This window comes from Aythya fuligula, chromosome 7, assembly GCF_009819795.1.
Source record: "Aythya fuligula isolate bAytFul2 chromosome 7, bAytFul2.pri, whole genome shotgun sequence".
In the NCBI taxonomy this organism is placed as follows: domain Eukaryota; kingdom Metazoa; phylum Chordata; class Aves; order Anseriformes; family Anatidae; genus Aythya; species Aythya fuligula.
Window position 1 is genome coordinate 27166400 of NC_045565.1, and position 17916 is coordinate 27184315.

Here is a 17916-nt window from a genome sequence, read left to right on the forward strand (position 1 = left end):
ACAGAATCCCTGTCAAAGCCATCTGTAAAAGGTAAGAGGTGACTTTCCTCAAGTAGCTGTCAGCATGGCAGAACTATCACTGCTGTCATTGCAGAGACATAACCATAGGGTACAGGCTGCAGTAAAAACTCTCTCTCTAAAAAGCAGGGGGGTCTTCTCTCAAAGTATTTTACTTTAAGTTAGTTTTCTTTTGCCTAGAAAACTCTTACTCCCCCACACACACGCTAGCAGTGAAGATGAGGAACTGAATGTGTACTGACAGCGACATAGTCGAGTCACTTTTGAGTATCATATTCAGTATACCCCATTTTTTCCATCCCTATAATAACCTCAGCAGCTTCTGTACTTGCCTCCATCCTGCTCGTTTGCTGTGCCCATGCCACACTTACATACATCCACTTTGTCAAATATATCCAGCAGATTTTAAACACTTTATTTAATAAAAGTTAAACATACAAAACTGAAATTAACACACTTTGTATTCATAAAAATCACCTTCTCCCATTATAGGGAAAACTTTTTTCTATGTATGGATTCTAAACTACCAGTTGTAGAGTTTAGCTTGAGTTGTGACTCAGGTAACTGATGGACAGTTCCACCAATCAGTGCATCAACAATCGCTGACGTGACCTGATCTAGGTAACAAATTACAAAATGAGCTACATTAACATAATATACAGGGAAATAATGGTCAGGGTTAATGGACAAGACACACCCTTTAATTAGTTAATGGGGAAACGGCTGATGTACTCTTGTCCATTAACTCAGCCCTAGATTTTACAAAAATAATATCTACATTGTATACAGGGCTACCCATTAACTTCTTTAACCACATTACGGATTCAGAGATGGCACCACTACCGTAAGTGAGAGACAAATAACAGAGGAAAGCAAATCACATAAGATACAAAAAAAAAAAAAAGCAAGAGCTTTTACACGTGGTTTCCTGAATAAAATTGAAGGGGCTCAGCAGCACTGTAATACAGCTGAAGTTACAATGAACACTAGGGCCAGTCAGTTATTTACGGACAGAAACTTGAGACTAACCTTCACTCACTCACAACTACGAGGGATCTAGGCACTCATACCTGCTATGCTTCAGTTCTACTCTTCTAGATGGAGGCAGCCCAGACACAAGGTGTTGCTGTGTGTTCAAGGTCTGTGACCATCGAACCTTTTAGTTTCTAAGAACTACAGGAGGGGAGGTGATGATTCATTTCCAAAGCACAACCATCTAGAGTTCTCTCACCGCTAATCCCTGGGGCACGCTTTAAGTACAGTTCCATTCTTGAAACTGCAGTCTAAACACTTTTTCCTATAGTTTTCTGGTTACATTTCAGTAACTTCCTGTTACAATTTGATGAGTATTTAAAAAAAAATCTCCTCTACTTAACTTTCAGTACAGGAAATTTAGGCTGGAATTAAAGTCAGATTTATTGTTTCTAGCACATGAATAGTACTCAGTAATAAAGAATGTATCGGCCCTGTTCTGCCCTCAGTCACAGCTGTACAAATCGATCCTCACTGGATTTGTAAGGGAGCAATTCAGAACTTCCTTAGCAATTCCACGTGACTTAAAAGCTACGATGGAGCCTGGCTCTCTCTACAGCGCTGCAGCAGCTCTGTAATGCTGGGCTCGTCACTGAGCCCAGCAGACAGCACTGTGACTACAGAAATGAGGGAGGCTGTTACGGTGCCATTTTTATACCACCACTTTTCTGAAGGACAGGAAAAAAATAAAAGAAAACTTTACCACCACTACAAATGGAGGATTCTGGAGATCAAGCTTCCAGAGAACTACTGCTTTCTGTGTAACAGGTTGCAGCAGCGCATGAAAGCATTTACCTGCAGAATGTATTTTAATGCAGCTACAAAAGGTCAATGATTAGGGGAAATCAAATCAATAGTTGGAAATTTAAGGCTCGTATCAGCTGAAGCCAAAGTGATGGTGACAAAATGGACTACTTTCTATGTGCCAACAAATAATTTACTTTTAGAAAAATATAATGGTAAAAAGATAAGTGTAAAGCCCTGCAGAGATGAAGTTCCACCTTTTTCCCCTGTTACTGAGGCATCAAATGCCTGACATTATATTTAGAGGTATCTTGATACTGTGTCATAGGTTTGTCTGCAATTCCACATGTTCCAACTCCAACCTTGCCGGTTACGCTCTCTGGAGAAGCAAAAATACTCCTCTTCACCTGCAAACAAAACAGAAAACACCCTTTCTGAATAATGTCTGACTTGCTTCTAAAAATGCAGAAATTTTACCATTTGAAGTCTTTCAGAATCCTCAACTCCTTACTCTAGGGGCAAGCATGCTTTCAAAAAGGTTGGCTCATCTGTGGCACATTGTAAGCAGATGAGACAACAGCTGGGAGCTTCCTGGCTGGCATGTACTGGACATGATTTTTGCACTTTGTTGGCCTAGGTCAGACCAACAACGAATACAAGTCACCTTCCTCACCAGATAATCTGTGTTAATTGCTCACAAGGGAGCCTGAAGCACGATGTCCAGCTCTTCCTAGTCCAGCAATGATAAAAATGAAGTAAAGCTTTAAGATGCTAACTTTTTTTGCAGCATGCTTACTAGCCCATGGCAGTTACTTAGTGCTGTGCCTGCCACATCATAAAGACAAGAAGAAGTCGGGCTTGGTGGTTTAGACAGGCCTCAGAAGCTTAACTCCAACAAACGGTGCCTTGCAACTGAGGGCGGTTACCCAGTTCTCCAAGGTAAGTGCAAAACCAGGCTTTGAAAAGGCTTTGGAAGTATATAAAATACTGAACTGCACACTTGGAAATGCCACAGGTAAAGTTACCTTTAAAAAACACTGCCGCCTCTCCCCCCAGTTATGCACAGAATTCTATAGCCTGTTACATTCGCATACAGACGAAGCGTGAACAAACCTGGCCTTTTTTGTTTTTAGAATATGCTCTGTTGTTGAACTGTTGCCACTTGACTTTCTGGTCCTCTCGTTCCTGTTCAAGTTCTTTAATTCTCTGAGCTTTTTTCAAAGCTTTTTTCTTTTTATACTCGCGTTGCTGGGCTATCATCTCTTTTCTGGAAGAAATGGAAAAAAAAATACATAAATACATAAATGTTTGTGCCTTTTGCTTGGTATTTATAGAGTATCCTGTAAGAAACTACAGCCTCTATAAGAGAGGCACGTAAACAATAGTTTTTCCGTAAGTAAATGACGTAAACCATGTACATATTTTCTACTTCATGGGGGGAGGGAGGAAATATATATATATATATATATTTTTTTTAAATCAATCTTCCCATGCTTAAGCATTGCATTACTCCTTTGTGTATTTTGGATAAATTTGTATGTATAATTAAAGCTCCTCTAACCAGTGATGGGGTCAACACAGCTATCCCAACACAGGGATAGGGGCAGGAGCACAAGTCCTTTGTACTGGTAAGTGCACTCAGTTGTGTGCCATGTTACATATCTGAGAGCTGCCTGTTGTGGAGCTGGGCTGAAAACTGCAAGCTCTCTGCTGGCAACCAAAAAGTACCCCATTTTTTTAGTCTACCACTTAGATACTTGGTATCTTGCAATAAATAGCATGATCTGAGCACAACATGTTATCTTACCAGGATACGTAACACATACAATACAAGCCACAAGCTTGTATTGTATGCAAACATTATATGCCAGACTCATTTACAATCCTTCATCACAAATATGTGAAGATACCAAACACAAAAATTCTACGACATTCTATTTCATCAGCCAATTTTCTTAGCTGTGAGGGTGAAAAAATAAAAAATAGCTTCCAGACCTGTGCCTGTATTACTTACTTGGACATAGGTTTGTTGCCACTGTCCTCTTTTGCTTTTCTTCCCTCTTCCACAGGCTTGAGGTTGAACAGCGGTGTAACTTCAGCATTGCCATATCCAGCAAAAGTGACTGCAGCTGTTCCATTCTCCTCATCTATTTCTTCAATCTCAGCTTCATAACACCTGTAAAGATATCATGGCTGTAAGCATGTGAGTAAAGGTTTAATACTCAGCCCTTCAACACCTACACTGTCAGCCAGCTAATGGCATTAAGTAAAAAACTTGCAAATATCAGCCTTCCTTCTCAGGGACAATACCCAAATCAAACCGAGGGATCACCTTCTTAAGGTCAAAAGGACACAAGTACAAAGACTGGGCTCGGTTGTATTTGACCTTTGGCAGGGAGAAGCAATGGTCTCACAGTTAGCAAGACTAATGATTAATGTGTGGGCAATCTAATCAGAAATTCTGATTTTGTTTCTAGTTGTTTCTAGTGGCAGGTCATGGGACTGGAAAAAGCCCCAGTAAGATCCAGCACCCATAGAACCCAGCTTTCAGGGAATTCACTGGGAAGTTTCAGGAACTGTCAGCTCATGGCAGCAAAGGTTTGGTTCCGGTCTCCTCCATATAAAAAAGAATTAAAAAAACAAACTCAGGCATTCAAAACTATTTCCTCTTCAATATTTACAACATTCTAAGTTTTCTTAATTGAAATTGCAATTTTGAAATTTTAACAGAAGTCAGTCCATTTTGAATTTATGCATATGAACTGTGTTAGTCAATCAAATTGACCTCACGGTGGGAAAGAGGAGAGAAAGCGTGATGTGTTTCCAAGAACATTAAAACAATTTGAGTCTGGATTCAGACAAACTGAATCTGCCAGACAAACTGAGGAATGAAATGAGGTGTTCTATAGACAGAATTCCAGTTTATATCTACTAAATGAGTCTGTATAATTTTAGTGGGCCAACTCCTTAAGCTGAGCTAAATGTTAATGCCTTGCACCATACAGGGAAACCCAAACTGCATAAAGTAAGAGGACAGTCATACAAATGACGTCCAATACTGGCATGCTGAGCTGCCCAAACACCTGCCGCTTCAGTGGACGCTCCAGCACATTCTTCCCTGAGCTCTGATCCTCTAACCCAGTATCAGAGCAAGAAGAGTGCCCCAGTGGTGACCAAACACACACAGTGTAACATTATCTTTTAAAATTCTTAAAGTAAAGGCATTTTAATTATTAAAAAAAAAAATCTGTGACAGAAGAACTGTTAATCGTTAGGTTTGTTTTCTACCTGATGTATTAACAGTTACACCAAAATGCGTGGTTAATACAAACACTAAAAAAACACATTCCTAATTATGGAATGTTTATTTTAAAAATTAAGAAGTCAGAATGAACTAATTTGGTTCCCAGAACTTCAAAGGCTAATGCAGTGGAGACTACATTCCAAAGGTCAATTAATACATTACATAGCCAGTTATTTCATAGTCAAAAAATATTTCCAGTTAAAAATTAATTTCCCATTATTGACATAAATTGAGATACAACAAGCATTTTTCTTGATAGTGATCAATTATTATGATAATATTAATATAATATTATTTAATATAACTTTTATGAAATGCTGCCCTAAGATTAATCCATGGAAGTCTGCCATTTATTACCTGAACAAATGGTAATTTACCAAAGGTGCTCTACTTTTACAAGGTTAGTGACAAACAGGGCATTTCTAGAAAATGACCCCACAGCTCTTGTCTTTTTACATAATATACTGACCTTTAATAAGGGGAGTACGATGATAGCTAATATTGTATTTCCTTCCTAGTTTCTTTTTGTTTTTTAGTCGCCCTAGGGCAGTACAAGCTGAATGAAAGTCTCTTACCATTGAACTATTTCACGTAACGGTTAGAGAAGTTTTCTACACTTACTGTCCATCTTCACTCCATATTGCCATACATCTGTCCCCAACCTTCCAGGAGTGGCTGGGCAGAGCAGAAGCAGAACTGTCAGAACTTGCAAGAGTTTCTGAAGGTTGTGTCGAAAGGAGATCTTTGGTTAATTCTATGACTTCCTATAAAAGAAAAAAATAAGACACCGAATAATATCTTAAAATTCTTACCATGATTTTTTTACCCCAAGCTTGCAGCTCTGTTTTTCTGAAGTTACTGAGATAAACTCATAGCTGATGTAGTGGAACAAGGAGGGGTGCTTTTTTTTTTTTTTAAAAAAATAAAATAAAATAATTTAACTAAATTCACTTATTGCCAATGTAGATAAGAAGATCCATGGTCCTCCCTGTTAAGTTCCCCATGCCTTCCACAAAATTTCCAAAAAGTTGCCCTTTCTATTTTTATAGGATTTATTTCTAGGGGAATTGCGTATCCATAGGCATAAAGACACAGCTAGACAGCCTCAAGGCGAAGTAAAATTAAGACAAATCAGTGGTGTGGCTCTTTGTACAGGTGGCTGCATGGGATGTTGGTTACTGCCCAAAAAGCACATGAGTGGCAGAGCAAGTAATCAGCAGGACAGTGCTCTAAGACAGCCAGAAAGTCAGGTATGTAATGCGTCCATTCTCTATCTAGCCAGCAGTTACTTCCATTTCTTCTGTGCTGGGACTCGCTGACTATTTTATAGGAAGTAACCTATAAACAGACAACTGCTGCAAGTATAATGCAACATCTTTAAGTTTGAATGAACTGAAAAGTGCTTCCTCAAATACCTGCATTGTCTAAACTAACATGCTCAGTGCCAGTGTCTTCCAAGACTGCCACTCAGTAAAGCCCTCTCTTTTCTAGAAAGCATTCAGCTGCATTCTTAGGAAATTGATTTCCTTAAGTAACTTTAATTTAAACATTCACTTTTCTCCAAATCCATGACCTCAAGATTTCAGGCCAGGACTTCCCCTGCTAATCCAGGGAGGCAAATAACAAGAGAAACATGCTTTTAAGTACTTAACAAATTTCTCCATTTCCTTTAAATATTATTCATTCACAGACAGGAGCATGCTACCCTCCTCAACTTCCTGCCCATATTAGGTTCTTATTCACCAAGATCAGTACCACTGATTTTGTCTAGAATTAAAAATAAAAGACTTAGGAGCCAGCACCTAAAACAACATTCAAACTTTTTGCGTAACACCAGGCAACTCTGCAGTTCACACAAAAAAAACCTACAGTTCTTAAGAGTATCTCAGTATGACCCACGGTCACCCTCCTAATTAGCAGGAAATATTTAATTTAAAGGAGTTACAGACAAACAACATTCAACTGAGGCTCTGTAAAGCCTGAACGTTCCTCACAGCTTCACATCCCACTGCAGCTGTGGGCTTAAAAAGACCAGCTCAGGTAATAAACAAGAAAACCAAAAAGCTTTCATTCGATATCCACAAACACAGTGCTAAGCACACAAGATAGAGTTATCTCGTGAGTTGCAATGCAATTTCTAACACAGTCTCTAAGGGAACAGTTTATTCAAAGAAAGTTTCCTGACAGCAGAGACTCCTGCAGCAGCTTATCAAGTAGAACAACTGAGCTGAACAACAGGGCTTGCTGCCATGGCCCCGTGACACAAAGTGTGACCTGCAGGAACGCTAGTTAAGAGCTTCTCAGGATTTCTCCTCACCACCTGGTCTCTAAAACCCAGAGAGATCTTGATACTCTAGCACGCAACACCCTGTGGATGCCGTCCCTAACTGCAGGGATGACAGCTGCCGTCAATTCCTCTGCATGCAAAGGGTGAAGCGTGGTCCTTGGCTGCATGGACAGCGCCCTAAGAAGCGCTTCAGTGAAACAAAAGGTAAAAAGCTAAGTTTCCTGCAGTATTTGTTTTAATTTTGTTACTCAGGAATAAGCGAAGTATACAAAACACAGTAGCACACCCTTATTTATGATGTAAAAAGATGTTTCAATTACATAGTAACATTTTTGTTGAACAAAGAAAAGCTACTTAGGTTGAATGCCTTAGTGCCCTGAATATTTCTACAATTGCTTGGGTGATATATTAAGGCTGCAAAACATTATCTGTGTCATTGGCAAGGTGGAACATATGGATAGCAAACCTTTTGGGGATGAAAGCGTAAACATCTTCCCCATTCTGTGCAGAAAGCTTGTACAAAAAAGGTTGCAAGTATTCCTTTCACATCAACGATCTCTGCACATCAAAGCCAAGGTCGTGTTGGTATCGGAAATATCGTCCCATAAGGGTTATGCTGCGCATTTTAAAAATACAAAAATATACACACGCTTTTAACAGCGTACAACGAAGGACATTACGATGATCTATAAAGTGTCCTGCGGGCACAAAGCCTTCACAATTTAAAAGGAACTCTAAAGGTCGTCGATTTGAGGCACTCCTTGTGTTCTGGTTGAAGTTTTGTTTCATTGCTGTTATTTCCATCAGGAATAGCAGTTACTGAATTTCGCACTGCACAGTTGTATGTATTTTAAAATTTGAGAGCTAGAGCAATGCACAACAGAAAGGAGGCAGCATCTTGCACTCTCGTGTGAGTTTTCAGCGGTACTGCTGCTCACTCACGTGCCAATGTCTCTTTAGATACCCAAGAATTTAAAGACCACTTATCAGTTTAACATTCTGTGGTGGTTTTCCTGTCACTGAACAGCAGCCTAAGGACCAGAAATGTTTTTGACCTCTCTGGAATGCAGTATGGGCAAACATTTAAAAAACTACAGGGAGCAAATTAAGGGCGTTTTTTTCCCTTTCACAATGGGTCCTTAGATGTATAAGAAAAACTGAAATACGCTGAAGTTTGCATCATTGCAAATGCAGGCAATGAAGGAACAGATTCTGGATTGATGATTTGACAACTCCAAGCTAAGTGGAAAGGCAGCAGGTTGAGCCCACCCATTAGGATTCAGCATAGTAAAAGTGACAAGAAGTAATGGTGCCCTTTAACAAATGCATAATTTCATCTGAGGAATTATATGCCTCTCAAGCTGAGGTTTTTCCATTTCTTTAATTTACTGTTACTACTGTTACTATATAATTTACTATTATATACCACCCCCACAAAAAAAGTGAGTAGTTATGTTTAATCTTTCTGATATATTTTTTTTAAAAAAAAGCAAACAAAGCTAGCAGTGACAGCGCTGGTATACCTTTCACCCTTCCCTAGCTGGGGTTTCCGGCAAAAAAAAAGTTTTCCATGTAAAATCCTGTGTGTTCTTGGGCAACGTGCAGCACAGACTGTAACTAGGTCAAACTTTGTTGGTGCTCCCCCCCCACCTAACGCTACAATTACGTGAAATTATGGGAAAAACGAAGCAGCGAAGCGACGGGGAACGCATTTTATCCGCGGCACCGCCCCCAACGGGCCAGCCGGTGCCGCCGCCCTCACCTGCAAGTCCTTCTTCAGCTTCAGCAGGTCCTCGTTCTCCGCGTTCCCCGACAGCGCGGCCTCCACCTGCTGCAGCTGCGCCTTGTAGCTGGCCAGCTGCTTGGCCAGGTCCTCCGACATCTGCGGGGCAGGCGCCCAACGGGGGAGGAACAAACGTTAGCGGCACGGCCCGGCCGCGACCCACGGGGGGCCGCTCCCGGCCCCAGCACCCCCGGGGCCTCCCCCGGGGTCTCCCCGCGAGGCCCAGGCCCAGGCCCTGCCCCCCCCCCCTCACCTCGCCGTGCCGGGGGGGCCGAGGCCGCCGCCGCCGCCTCCGCGTCCGAGTGCCGGGCCGGAACCGGAAGCGGAAGTGGAACCGCGCGGAGAACGGAGCTCGCGGGAGCTCCCCCGCCAATCACGTGCGGGCGCTGGGCGGCGCTGATTGGCGGAGCGCGCCCGGAGGGTTAGGTCACGTGGCGGGGGAGGGTGAGCGGTGCCGCGCGAGGGAAGGAGAAGGAAGGGGAGGGGCGGGGGGTGCGCAGGTGGCGGGGGTGCGCATGCGCAGAAGGGCGGCCGCCATTTCGGGGCCGCCATGGCTGCTGCATGTGGGGCTGTGGCGTGCTCCGCGCCCCTCTGTTTGTCCCTAATAAACGCTGCTTTGTGCTGATTGTGTGTGTGCAGTGGTTATTGGCGTGAATCTTGGTGCTACATAGTCTGAGGAGTGACCCCCTAGTGTTAGGGGCTGGGGCACGGGTCCTGTGGGGAGGGGCTGGGGGTGTTTGGTGTGGGGCAGGGGGAGCTCAGGGCAGAGCTCGCTGCCCTGACAGGGAGCGGGGGCTGGGGTCGGCCTCTGCTCACAGGTAACCGGTGATAGGAGCAGAGGGAATGGCCTCGAGTGGTGCCAGGGGAGGTTCAGGTTGGAAATGAGGCAATTTCTGCTCAGAAAGAGCAGCCAGGCACTGGGATGGGTTGCCAAGGGAGGTGGTGGGGTCACCGTCCCTGGGGGTGCTCAGGGAAAGGCTGGATGTGGTGCTTGGGGTCGTGGCCAGGCGATCCTGAAGGGCTTCTCCAACCCTAATGGTTCTGTGTTTGGTCCTACGCCAAGGGAGGGAAGGGGAAAGGAAAAATTAGCAGACCACTCAAGCCCAGAGCAGGAAGAAAAAAGGCAGAAATGTGATGTGACCGATCTGGCATAACTCATATAAATTGGAAAATTGGAAATTCTCATTAACTGCAACCTTAAAAATGGATTTATCTTTTTTTTTTTTTTTTTTTTTTTTTTTTTTTTTTTTTTTCTATGCTTGACAAAACATCTTTTATACTACATTGAGGAGAAACAATCTAAGCCGGACCTCTTGCTACTTAAAATGATGCTATCCAATTGTTAAGATTTGTTGGTTCTGTATATGTGAGGAAATCAAAGCAAGTTCAGGTATGGTTCTGCCATATCTGGATGTTTCTACCTTCAGCCAGTATTTGCATCTTATACGTGGGCAGTGGAGGAGCTACCAGGAGGACTCTCTGTCTTCATAATCCCTTTATGAGCTGTGTATTCATTGTCATTTGGTATTGCAGGGTATTCACAGAACTGAGCAATATTAATTTACAGAGTGCAGTTGTACCACAGTTAGATTGTTATTACAAAGCAACTGATGCTCTTACAGGAATTTGAGCATTGCATCTTATCATCTATGATGTGTAGAATTTCCATGCAGTTTATTGCCAAATTAAGACAAGTGAACTTAAGACCATCCTTCAGCACAAACGCCATCCAATTTGTTTCCCTAACTTCGTAAGAGGAAGAAAAGGCGCCTGGATTAGTCTTTCCCCAAGCTTAATGGGGTTAATGGTCACTTAATGGTGAGCCTTTCAGCTCTCCTGAAGGTGTCCGAGGGCCGGTGCAGTGCTCTGGGACAGCTGGCCCTGCTTTGGGCTCCAGGGCAAGCCAGGAGGTGTGCCTGCCTTGTCCAGCAGGTGGTGGTGCTGCTGCATGAACACCTGCATCGCCAGCACACTTATCCAGGCAGGCAGGAAACATTTCTTTCGTAGGACCGAAGTTATGCTTCTTTTCCACGGTCTGCTGCGTTATTTTTACAGTTAGAGCTATCAGCAGCAGATATCTGAGGCTATTTTTGAAGAGATCTGGGACTAGCCAGTCTTGTGAATCGCGTATATGTGTTATATTATAGAAATACACCATGATCAGCACCGTTCTGCACTCCTTCATGTTAAACCCTGATGCATTTAACTGTGGGATGGGAGGGGAGCGAGCCAAGTGCTCAGCAGCAAGTAACACAGCCGACAACTGTACCCAAAGCTAATGCCCTCGTTTGCAGCTTCATCTGTGTGGACAGATTGTTTTGCTCAACACAGCGACCCAGTCACTAGCAAAAATTTGGCTTTTGCAAACAAAGCAGTCTGTGCTAGTCGCTGAAGCTGAACTGCAATCCAAATCTAGGCCAAAATGGAGACATCAGACATTTTGGGGGGTTTTCTGGTGGGCTGCCAGCCTGGCAGGCCTTGCCCTGTCAGTAGGGCAGCGTGTCAGGCCTCAGAGTCATTGGTACATTCATTTGGATCAAACCATCAGGGAAATATCTATCAATACTTTAATTAAGAGAGTTGTTTTCCTGAAGATATATCTTTTTCTTTTAGTTGACCTGTGCCTCTAAGCAAAGTTTGTTGTTTCTTTAAACGGTTTGTTATCACAGCTATCTGATAAGTTTGTCCATAGATATAATTACGTGTTGTTTGCTGTGATGAGGCGTTGTTTTTGTTACTCCTGGAAAAATTTGTTTCTTTGGGCTGATTTTTTTCTTCACTGGCTGTTTGGTTCTGGCAGGACTTTTGAAATCTTCAGCAGCTTCCACTTATAAAATCAAGTTCTAGAAAAGATGCTGTTTGACCAGGCATGTGCTTAAAATATGCAGGTGCTTCTGTCACTGGGAAGTTTTAAAGCATGGCCTTGAAACTTCATGGGGAAGTTCTTTTTGCTTTAAGGATGTATTTTCTGCTGTTCCACTCTCCTGAAATTTGGGCTAATTATTAGTTTTTGAAATACCTGTTCTTACGGGAGTTTTTCTGGGAAGTTAAATAAGTGAGCAGGTTCTTGAACACAGCCCCAGTAGCCCACGATGGGGGTTGTGGTGCTACGCAGAGAAATTGGGAGCTCGAACACGTTCTGTGCCCTGAATGACTCCAGTCATTATGCTCCATCAGGGAGAAAGGCACAGTGACTCAGTCTGAGGAGTAGAAGTGAATCAGAACTGGACGAGGATTAAGAGACAGGGTGAGACATCATGGAGATAAGAGGAACGGGTCAGAACCGGGATGAAGGGACAAAGCCTGCGTCCATTAGGACATCGTCTGCCTCAGCAGAGTCAAGGCAGCCTGAGGTGCTGGTTCCTCTCCTCAGGGTGCTGGGAAGCCTGCTGCTGAGGCTGCCTGTGCCCAGACGAGAGCAGTAAATATGAGATGAGGGGGTTTGGAAAGCAGAGACCGAGGGCCGGAGCAGTGGGCAGAGGCGCCTGGGAGGCCTGGCAGAGCCTGAAGCAGCGAAAGTTGCTGCCTGCCCCTCTGCTGCCTGCCCCTCTGCTGCCTGCCCCTCTGCCTTGAGCTCCTCTGCTGCAGCCCTGAAGGGAGCTGCCCGCACCTTTGGCTGCAGTCTTCCATTACAGCATCAAATCCCTTCATCCTCTTCCTCTTAACCTCTGTTCCATTCAGAACATGGGGTTTACAGTAATCAAGGATGGGTAGTTAAAACAAACATTAACAAAGAGTGTTGTTTTTGCAGGTCCTGCATCTCTTTTCCCTGAATTCTGAAGGCAAGTGAGCTGAAAGAAGGGAAAGTGAGCTTTGCGAGGGTCAACCAAGTGCTGCTACAAAGATCTGGATTTAGTTACCCCTGTAGGAGCATCTACACAGCATGAATGAGCAAGCAGCAATGTGTGGCAAGTAGAAAACTCAGCGTGTAAACTTAGAGTTTTTTGCAATTTGTAAACAAATTGCACCAGGGGTCTGGAAACTGACCGAAGCAGCTCTGATTCAGCCAGAGGTAATGTTGCTGCCACTGGGGCATGGCAAGCTTGCTTTTAGGATCTGTGTCATACATTCCTAGGCTCTGAAAAATCCTAGCATCCTGACCCGCAACAGCTCCCACTCCCGATCAGTGTCGGGTAAGACACGTGGGTAGTTGTTTGGGGGTGGTCAAAAATAGAAACAAGGAATTTGAGGCAGGATAATTTATTTATAACAAGAGTAGTGTTTGTTTGCTGCTTCTTCTGAAGTTAATGAGATCAGAACTTTAATTAGTCCCTCAGACACCTTTGGTTCTTGGTATCTCTGCTGCTCTGCCCTCCTGTATATAATAAGGATGCCTTGTGTTATGGAAATTAGTATTTAAAAAATGCTGAGACACAGTCCCAATGAGTATCAAGGGAAAGCCAGTAAGGAAATGAAGAGTTCTCTTTTTAAAACAGATTTTGAGGGGTCCTTGGCAAAGACTTAATCTGAAGAGAAAAGGTGGAAGTGTTTTAAGTTACTCTGGTGAGTTCTGCTGACATTGCAGCAGATTGGGAACATCTAGCATCAGAACAGAATTAGGGTCTGTTCAAGTCTACTTTGCCATGACATGTTTTACTTCTATCCTGTGAACCTAGAGGTTGCCCACAGTTAACATTTCTAGCAATGGACTGTGGTAAGGATATTTTTGCTGTTTACTCTGTACGTGAACCCTGGGAAACACTCACAGTGCTATAGTAGCTGCAGAGTTCACATGCAGCCATGTGCCTTCTCCACCAACATAAACAACATGCACAGCCTGCATAGAATCCAAAATATGCACATCCCTCTTCCAAAGTCTCCCATCCATCATTTTCCTGCCAGACTTTGAGACACATTCTCATGAAGTGAGAGAATTTCTGGAGCGTGCATATAGCGGTGAGATATGGCAGCCACCCATCCTGCTGCGTGAACGAACTTGTGAAATGTTCCCTTCTACATCATGTTAGTCACAACTTGAGCAGCGAGACTGCTTTCATGTGGCTTCGCATCCTGTTCTTGGTGATCAATGTTGTCTCGTGTCTTACACCTGGCACAGCGCTGAGGGAAACTGAAAGTCCTACAGATGTTTCCTCTGAAAATGAAACTGAAATTTCTCTTGCCGTAATCGTCTCGCACGTCATTGCAGCTGTCTCCAAATGAAGTCAGTTTAGATCCCTGGCAAGCAAATGGCACTATTTATAGGCTAATAATAAAGCGAGGATGTATCATATGGACACTTAGATCTCTTTTCTCAATGTTCTTATTTGTAAGTCACTTGAAGGAGACGAGGATGTGGTTGCTACTGGCTGATATTTCTCTAAATGATAAATTTCATGTAAAACTACTTTGATATCCATCTTAATATGATGGGGAAACCAAGATGACTTGTTACCAGGAGTATGCAAAGATGTAGGAGATCTGGAAACCTAACTAAAGGTTTTTTTTTGTTTTCACAAAGGTATCAACACCATGCCTGGGCTCTGGGATAATTGCTATTCGCTGTGTATTGACTAAAAACCTATGGGAGCTTATCGTTTGGTTGCTTTAAAAAAAAATAATCAAGGTTTTAGCAATTTTATTTGACTTAAGTGCTATCAACATCCTTTTGTTACAAAGCTTCAGGGCTGTCAGAGGATTTGCAGCTTGGCTTGGTATTTTGTTGCCTCAAGGGTAGGTAATGGGTTCTGATTAGGGGGGGACGTTTGTCCTGTTCTTGGTCAAGCACACTGACAAGAGTTGCTGAGAGGGTAAAATGTGCTGCTGGGTGGCACTGGACCCAGTGCTGTTACCAGGGGAGGGAGCTTAAAATGAAAAGCAACCAATGTCAGTGGGAACAAGATGAAGATAATTATTGTCAGTGACCATTATAACAGGCATTATCCAGAGCAATAATATTTTGTGTTATATTCTTGGGATTTCTTCCAAGGGAAATTATTTTGGGATTGACAGAGGGGATGATTGTATTCAGCAGTGGGCAAAGTGCTGTCTCTGATGCAAACATACTGCCACTGGAGAAAACCTAAGTTTATTTCTGCAAAGTTCCCTGCATCTCTGCTACCGCCTCAGCCTGCCATGCTAATGGAGTAAGTCTCCTGGAAATGTAATTTGTAATGAATTCCTGGTTTGATATTGCTGCTGTATCTTTTACATTAAGCAACTGGGTATAAAATCACACTTACTATTCCGATGCAGCCTGCTTTTCTCAGAGTTTTTGGGTTTGCACCAGGTCGGAAATGTATTGAGCTTGGACGGGACAGGTGCTGGCAAGAGCATGTGTAGGCTGACACCTGCGCCTGTGTTCGGCGGGGTGATCTGGTGTGTAGTTTTTAATTGCATCATGGGAAGACACAGTGATTTACTGCCTAAGGATGGACAGCTAATCAGCTAAAGTGCAGCTGAGAGCTGACGGAGCCTCCTGGATTTTAAGGCTCAGTGTGTTTTTATGTTTTTTTGTTTTTAAAACACCAGCCTCAGAATCTCCTTGGGATTTGCCAGTCAAGCAAATAAACATGGAAAGCTAAATGTGGATCCAAACTGCCTGCGAGCAGTGCTGCTGCACAGGTTTTACCTACAGCCCCAAAGCAGTTTTGCATCTAACTCTTTTTTTTTTTTTTTTTTTTTTTTTCTCTTTATGCCCTTCCTCCCCCACCTAATGAAACTATTCAGCTTGGAAATGTCGGAAGGCCGCATACCTGAAGCAGCACTGGGCTTGTTTGAACATCATTTTCTGGTATTAGTTTTATAGATCCAGATATGACTAATAAGGAAATTTCTTCATTTGGTGTCAGCGGATGACCAATCTGTACCAGGATGAGGAACAAAGCCGGTATGAGGAGGTCGTGTCGCCCAGGGAGCAACCCAATCCCCGGAGTGAGTCATGACAGTGATGTCTTAAGCCACAGGGAGAAAAAATGGTAGCAGAACTCAAACATACCTTTTTTTTTTTTTTTTTTTTTCCTTCTGCCTCTTTTCAGAGTTATTTCTAAGCAGACTTATTTCACTGACACTCGTGTGTTAGTATTTCTAGATTTAGGACATTCACTTGGGCTCACCTTTTTCCTTTTACTGAAATAAAATGAAGAGTGCAACTACCTGGTAAATCGGAATAGCGAGCATGGGAAATACTCATTTGCATATATTTAGACGAGTTTTCATAATAAATTTCTTTTTTAGTCACCTTGGGGATTCAAATATACATTACGGCAGCAGAGAAGGTAGAGGCTTTTGTGGTGTTGAATTTTGTTTTTCTTCCAGAGTTTGGGTTTCCTTGGGAGCTAGAGAAGAGGCACAACACAGCAGAATTATAATAATAAAATCACTGCACATCCCCAAATCATATTGACTGCAGCAAATGCATCTCCTGCTCGGATATAGATGCGTGGACCAGGTCTACATCACAGATTTCCTTGCGGTAGAGTTGCTTTATGCTGGGAACATGGCTGTTTGCTCAGCACGCTCCCCCAGGACCACTGCAGAAAGCGCGAGGGCAGAATATCCGCAGCTGACAAATGCTTTTAGTGGCGTCTTCAATTAAGTCAGTAGATCTTTCCTAATTCCATTTCCTGCTGCACTAAAAACTACCCACCAGTAGATGATGGTGCGTTTCAAACCATGAAGCCATCTTAAAAAATTGAATCTGGCTAATATGTAAAACCAGTAACACAATCAGGGTTCAATAAAATATAGACATGGCTTCAGACTGATGTAAAACAAGAGTAAATTAGGCTGCAATACAATTTTAAGGCTAACCTCGGGGAAGCTGTTGTCAGGAGCTGTGGTTGAAATATTAGATCAGCTATGCTAATCCTTTTTGTTGGTGGTGGTTCGCTAGTGAAACCTCTTGGGAAATAATCTTTCTAGATTTCTTTGGTGCTTCTGAACAGATCTGAACAGGGAAACACTATTGGTTTTGAACTTTGCAATCACTTGATAAGTCTCTGTGGACTATTCCTATCATCAGCTATATTAATACTATGAGTGATGTTAGTATAGAGTGTTCAATAGGTATTGATCCACTTCTCTTTTGGAGCTGGTCAAGCTTTCAGATAGTGTATTTCCATCTGCATGGCATCAAAACACTCTGTGCGTCTAATAAGACCACTTAAGAATTTTCTAAAGCAATTTGTTTGTAGGAGAAAGGAGGAAAACTTTGTCATAAGTACATGTCGATACCCTTAACACAGAAACAGGAAGAGAGGAAGGAGAATATGGAATAATAGACGGAAGGAAATTAGGGGTGGTTTAGCCTACAGATGAGAGTTAACAGTTTGGGATCTACTGCAGGAAGAAATGTAAAATCGAATCAATGTATAGCCCATACCCCATGGAGGAACTAAACTGAGTGAAATGCATGTTAACCTCACAAGAAAGGGAATAGTCTGTGGAGCTGTTTGTGTTCAGTGGGCTGTTTGTATTTGTCCTTGAAGCTGTGAGCAGAGAAAGCCAACACAGAGCAGCGAAGTGCCATCGTGCCGTCGTTTGTAGAATAAACTATCTTTGGCTAACCATGTTTTGTTTTGGTGTGAAAATTTGTTTAACAGATTGCAAGTTTATTGGGGGATGGTCCCTGTAATAACATGTTCTTTAAGTGCAGTTTTAAGTAATTTTTACTGTATGTTTTCTCTTTTCCTGTTTTGCCATGCAGATAGGCTTCCATCTGAGATAACTTCAACTGTGTCTGTAGTTCACTTGGTGGGAGACGAGTGTCCGAGATGTCCCTTGGGCAGACAGTGACCAGTGCTCACTGAG

At 42.8% G+C, this 17916-nt stretch overlaps 1 protein-coding gene across 1 annotated transcript; it reads right to left on the reverse strand.

Moving 5' to 3' along the window:
- Positions 1-412: 412 nt before the first annotated feature.
- Positions 413-9445, reverse strand: SMNDC1 (survival motor neuron domain containing 1). Its single transcript, XM_032191598.1, has 6 exons — positions 9422-9445; positions 9148-9267; positions 5720-5862; positions 3809-3970; positions 2908-3061; positions 413-2201 (listed from the first exon to the last, which is right to left on the reverse strand). Exons 2-6 carry the CDS (start codon positions 9265-9267, stop codon positions 2064-2066), a joined length of 717 nt encoding a protein of 238 aa, XP_032047489.1. The 5' UTR covers positions 9422-9445; the 3' UTR covers positions 413-2063.
- Between the last annotated feature and the right edge of the window lie 8471 nt (positions 9446-17916).

Bases quoted from the DNA above. Each gene is read 5' to 3' on its own strand.
- SMNDC1 (XM_032191598.1), bottom strand. From the start codon at position 9,267: ATGTCGGAGGACCTGGCCAAGCAGCTGGCCAGCTACAAGGCGCAGCTG. The intron at 5,863-9,147 runs GTGAGGGCGGCG...TTTCTTTTATAG, and splicing joins AGCTGAAGAAGGACTTGCAG to GAAGTCATAGAATTAACCAA. The intron at 2,202-2,907 runs GTTTGTTCACGC...TTTTGTTTGCAG, and splicing joins CTAAAAACAAAAAAGGCCAG to GTGAAGAGGAGTATTTTTGC.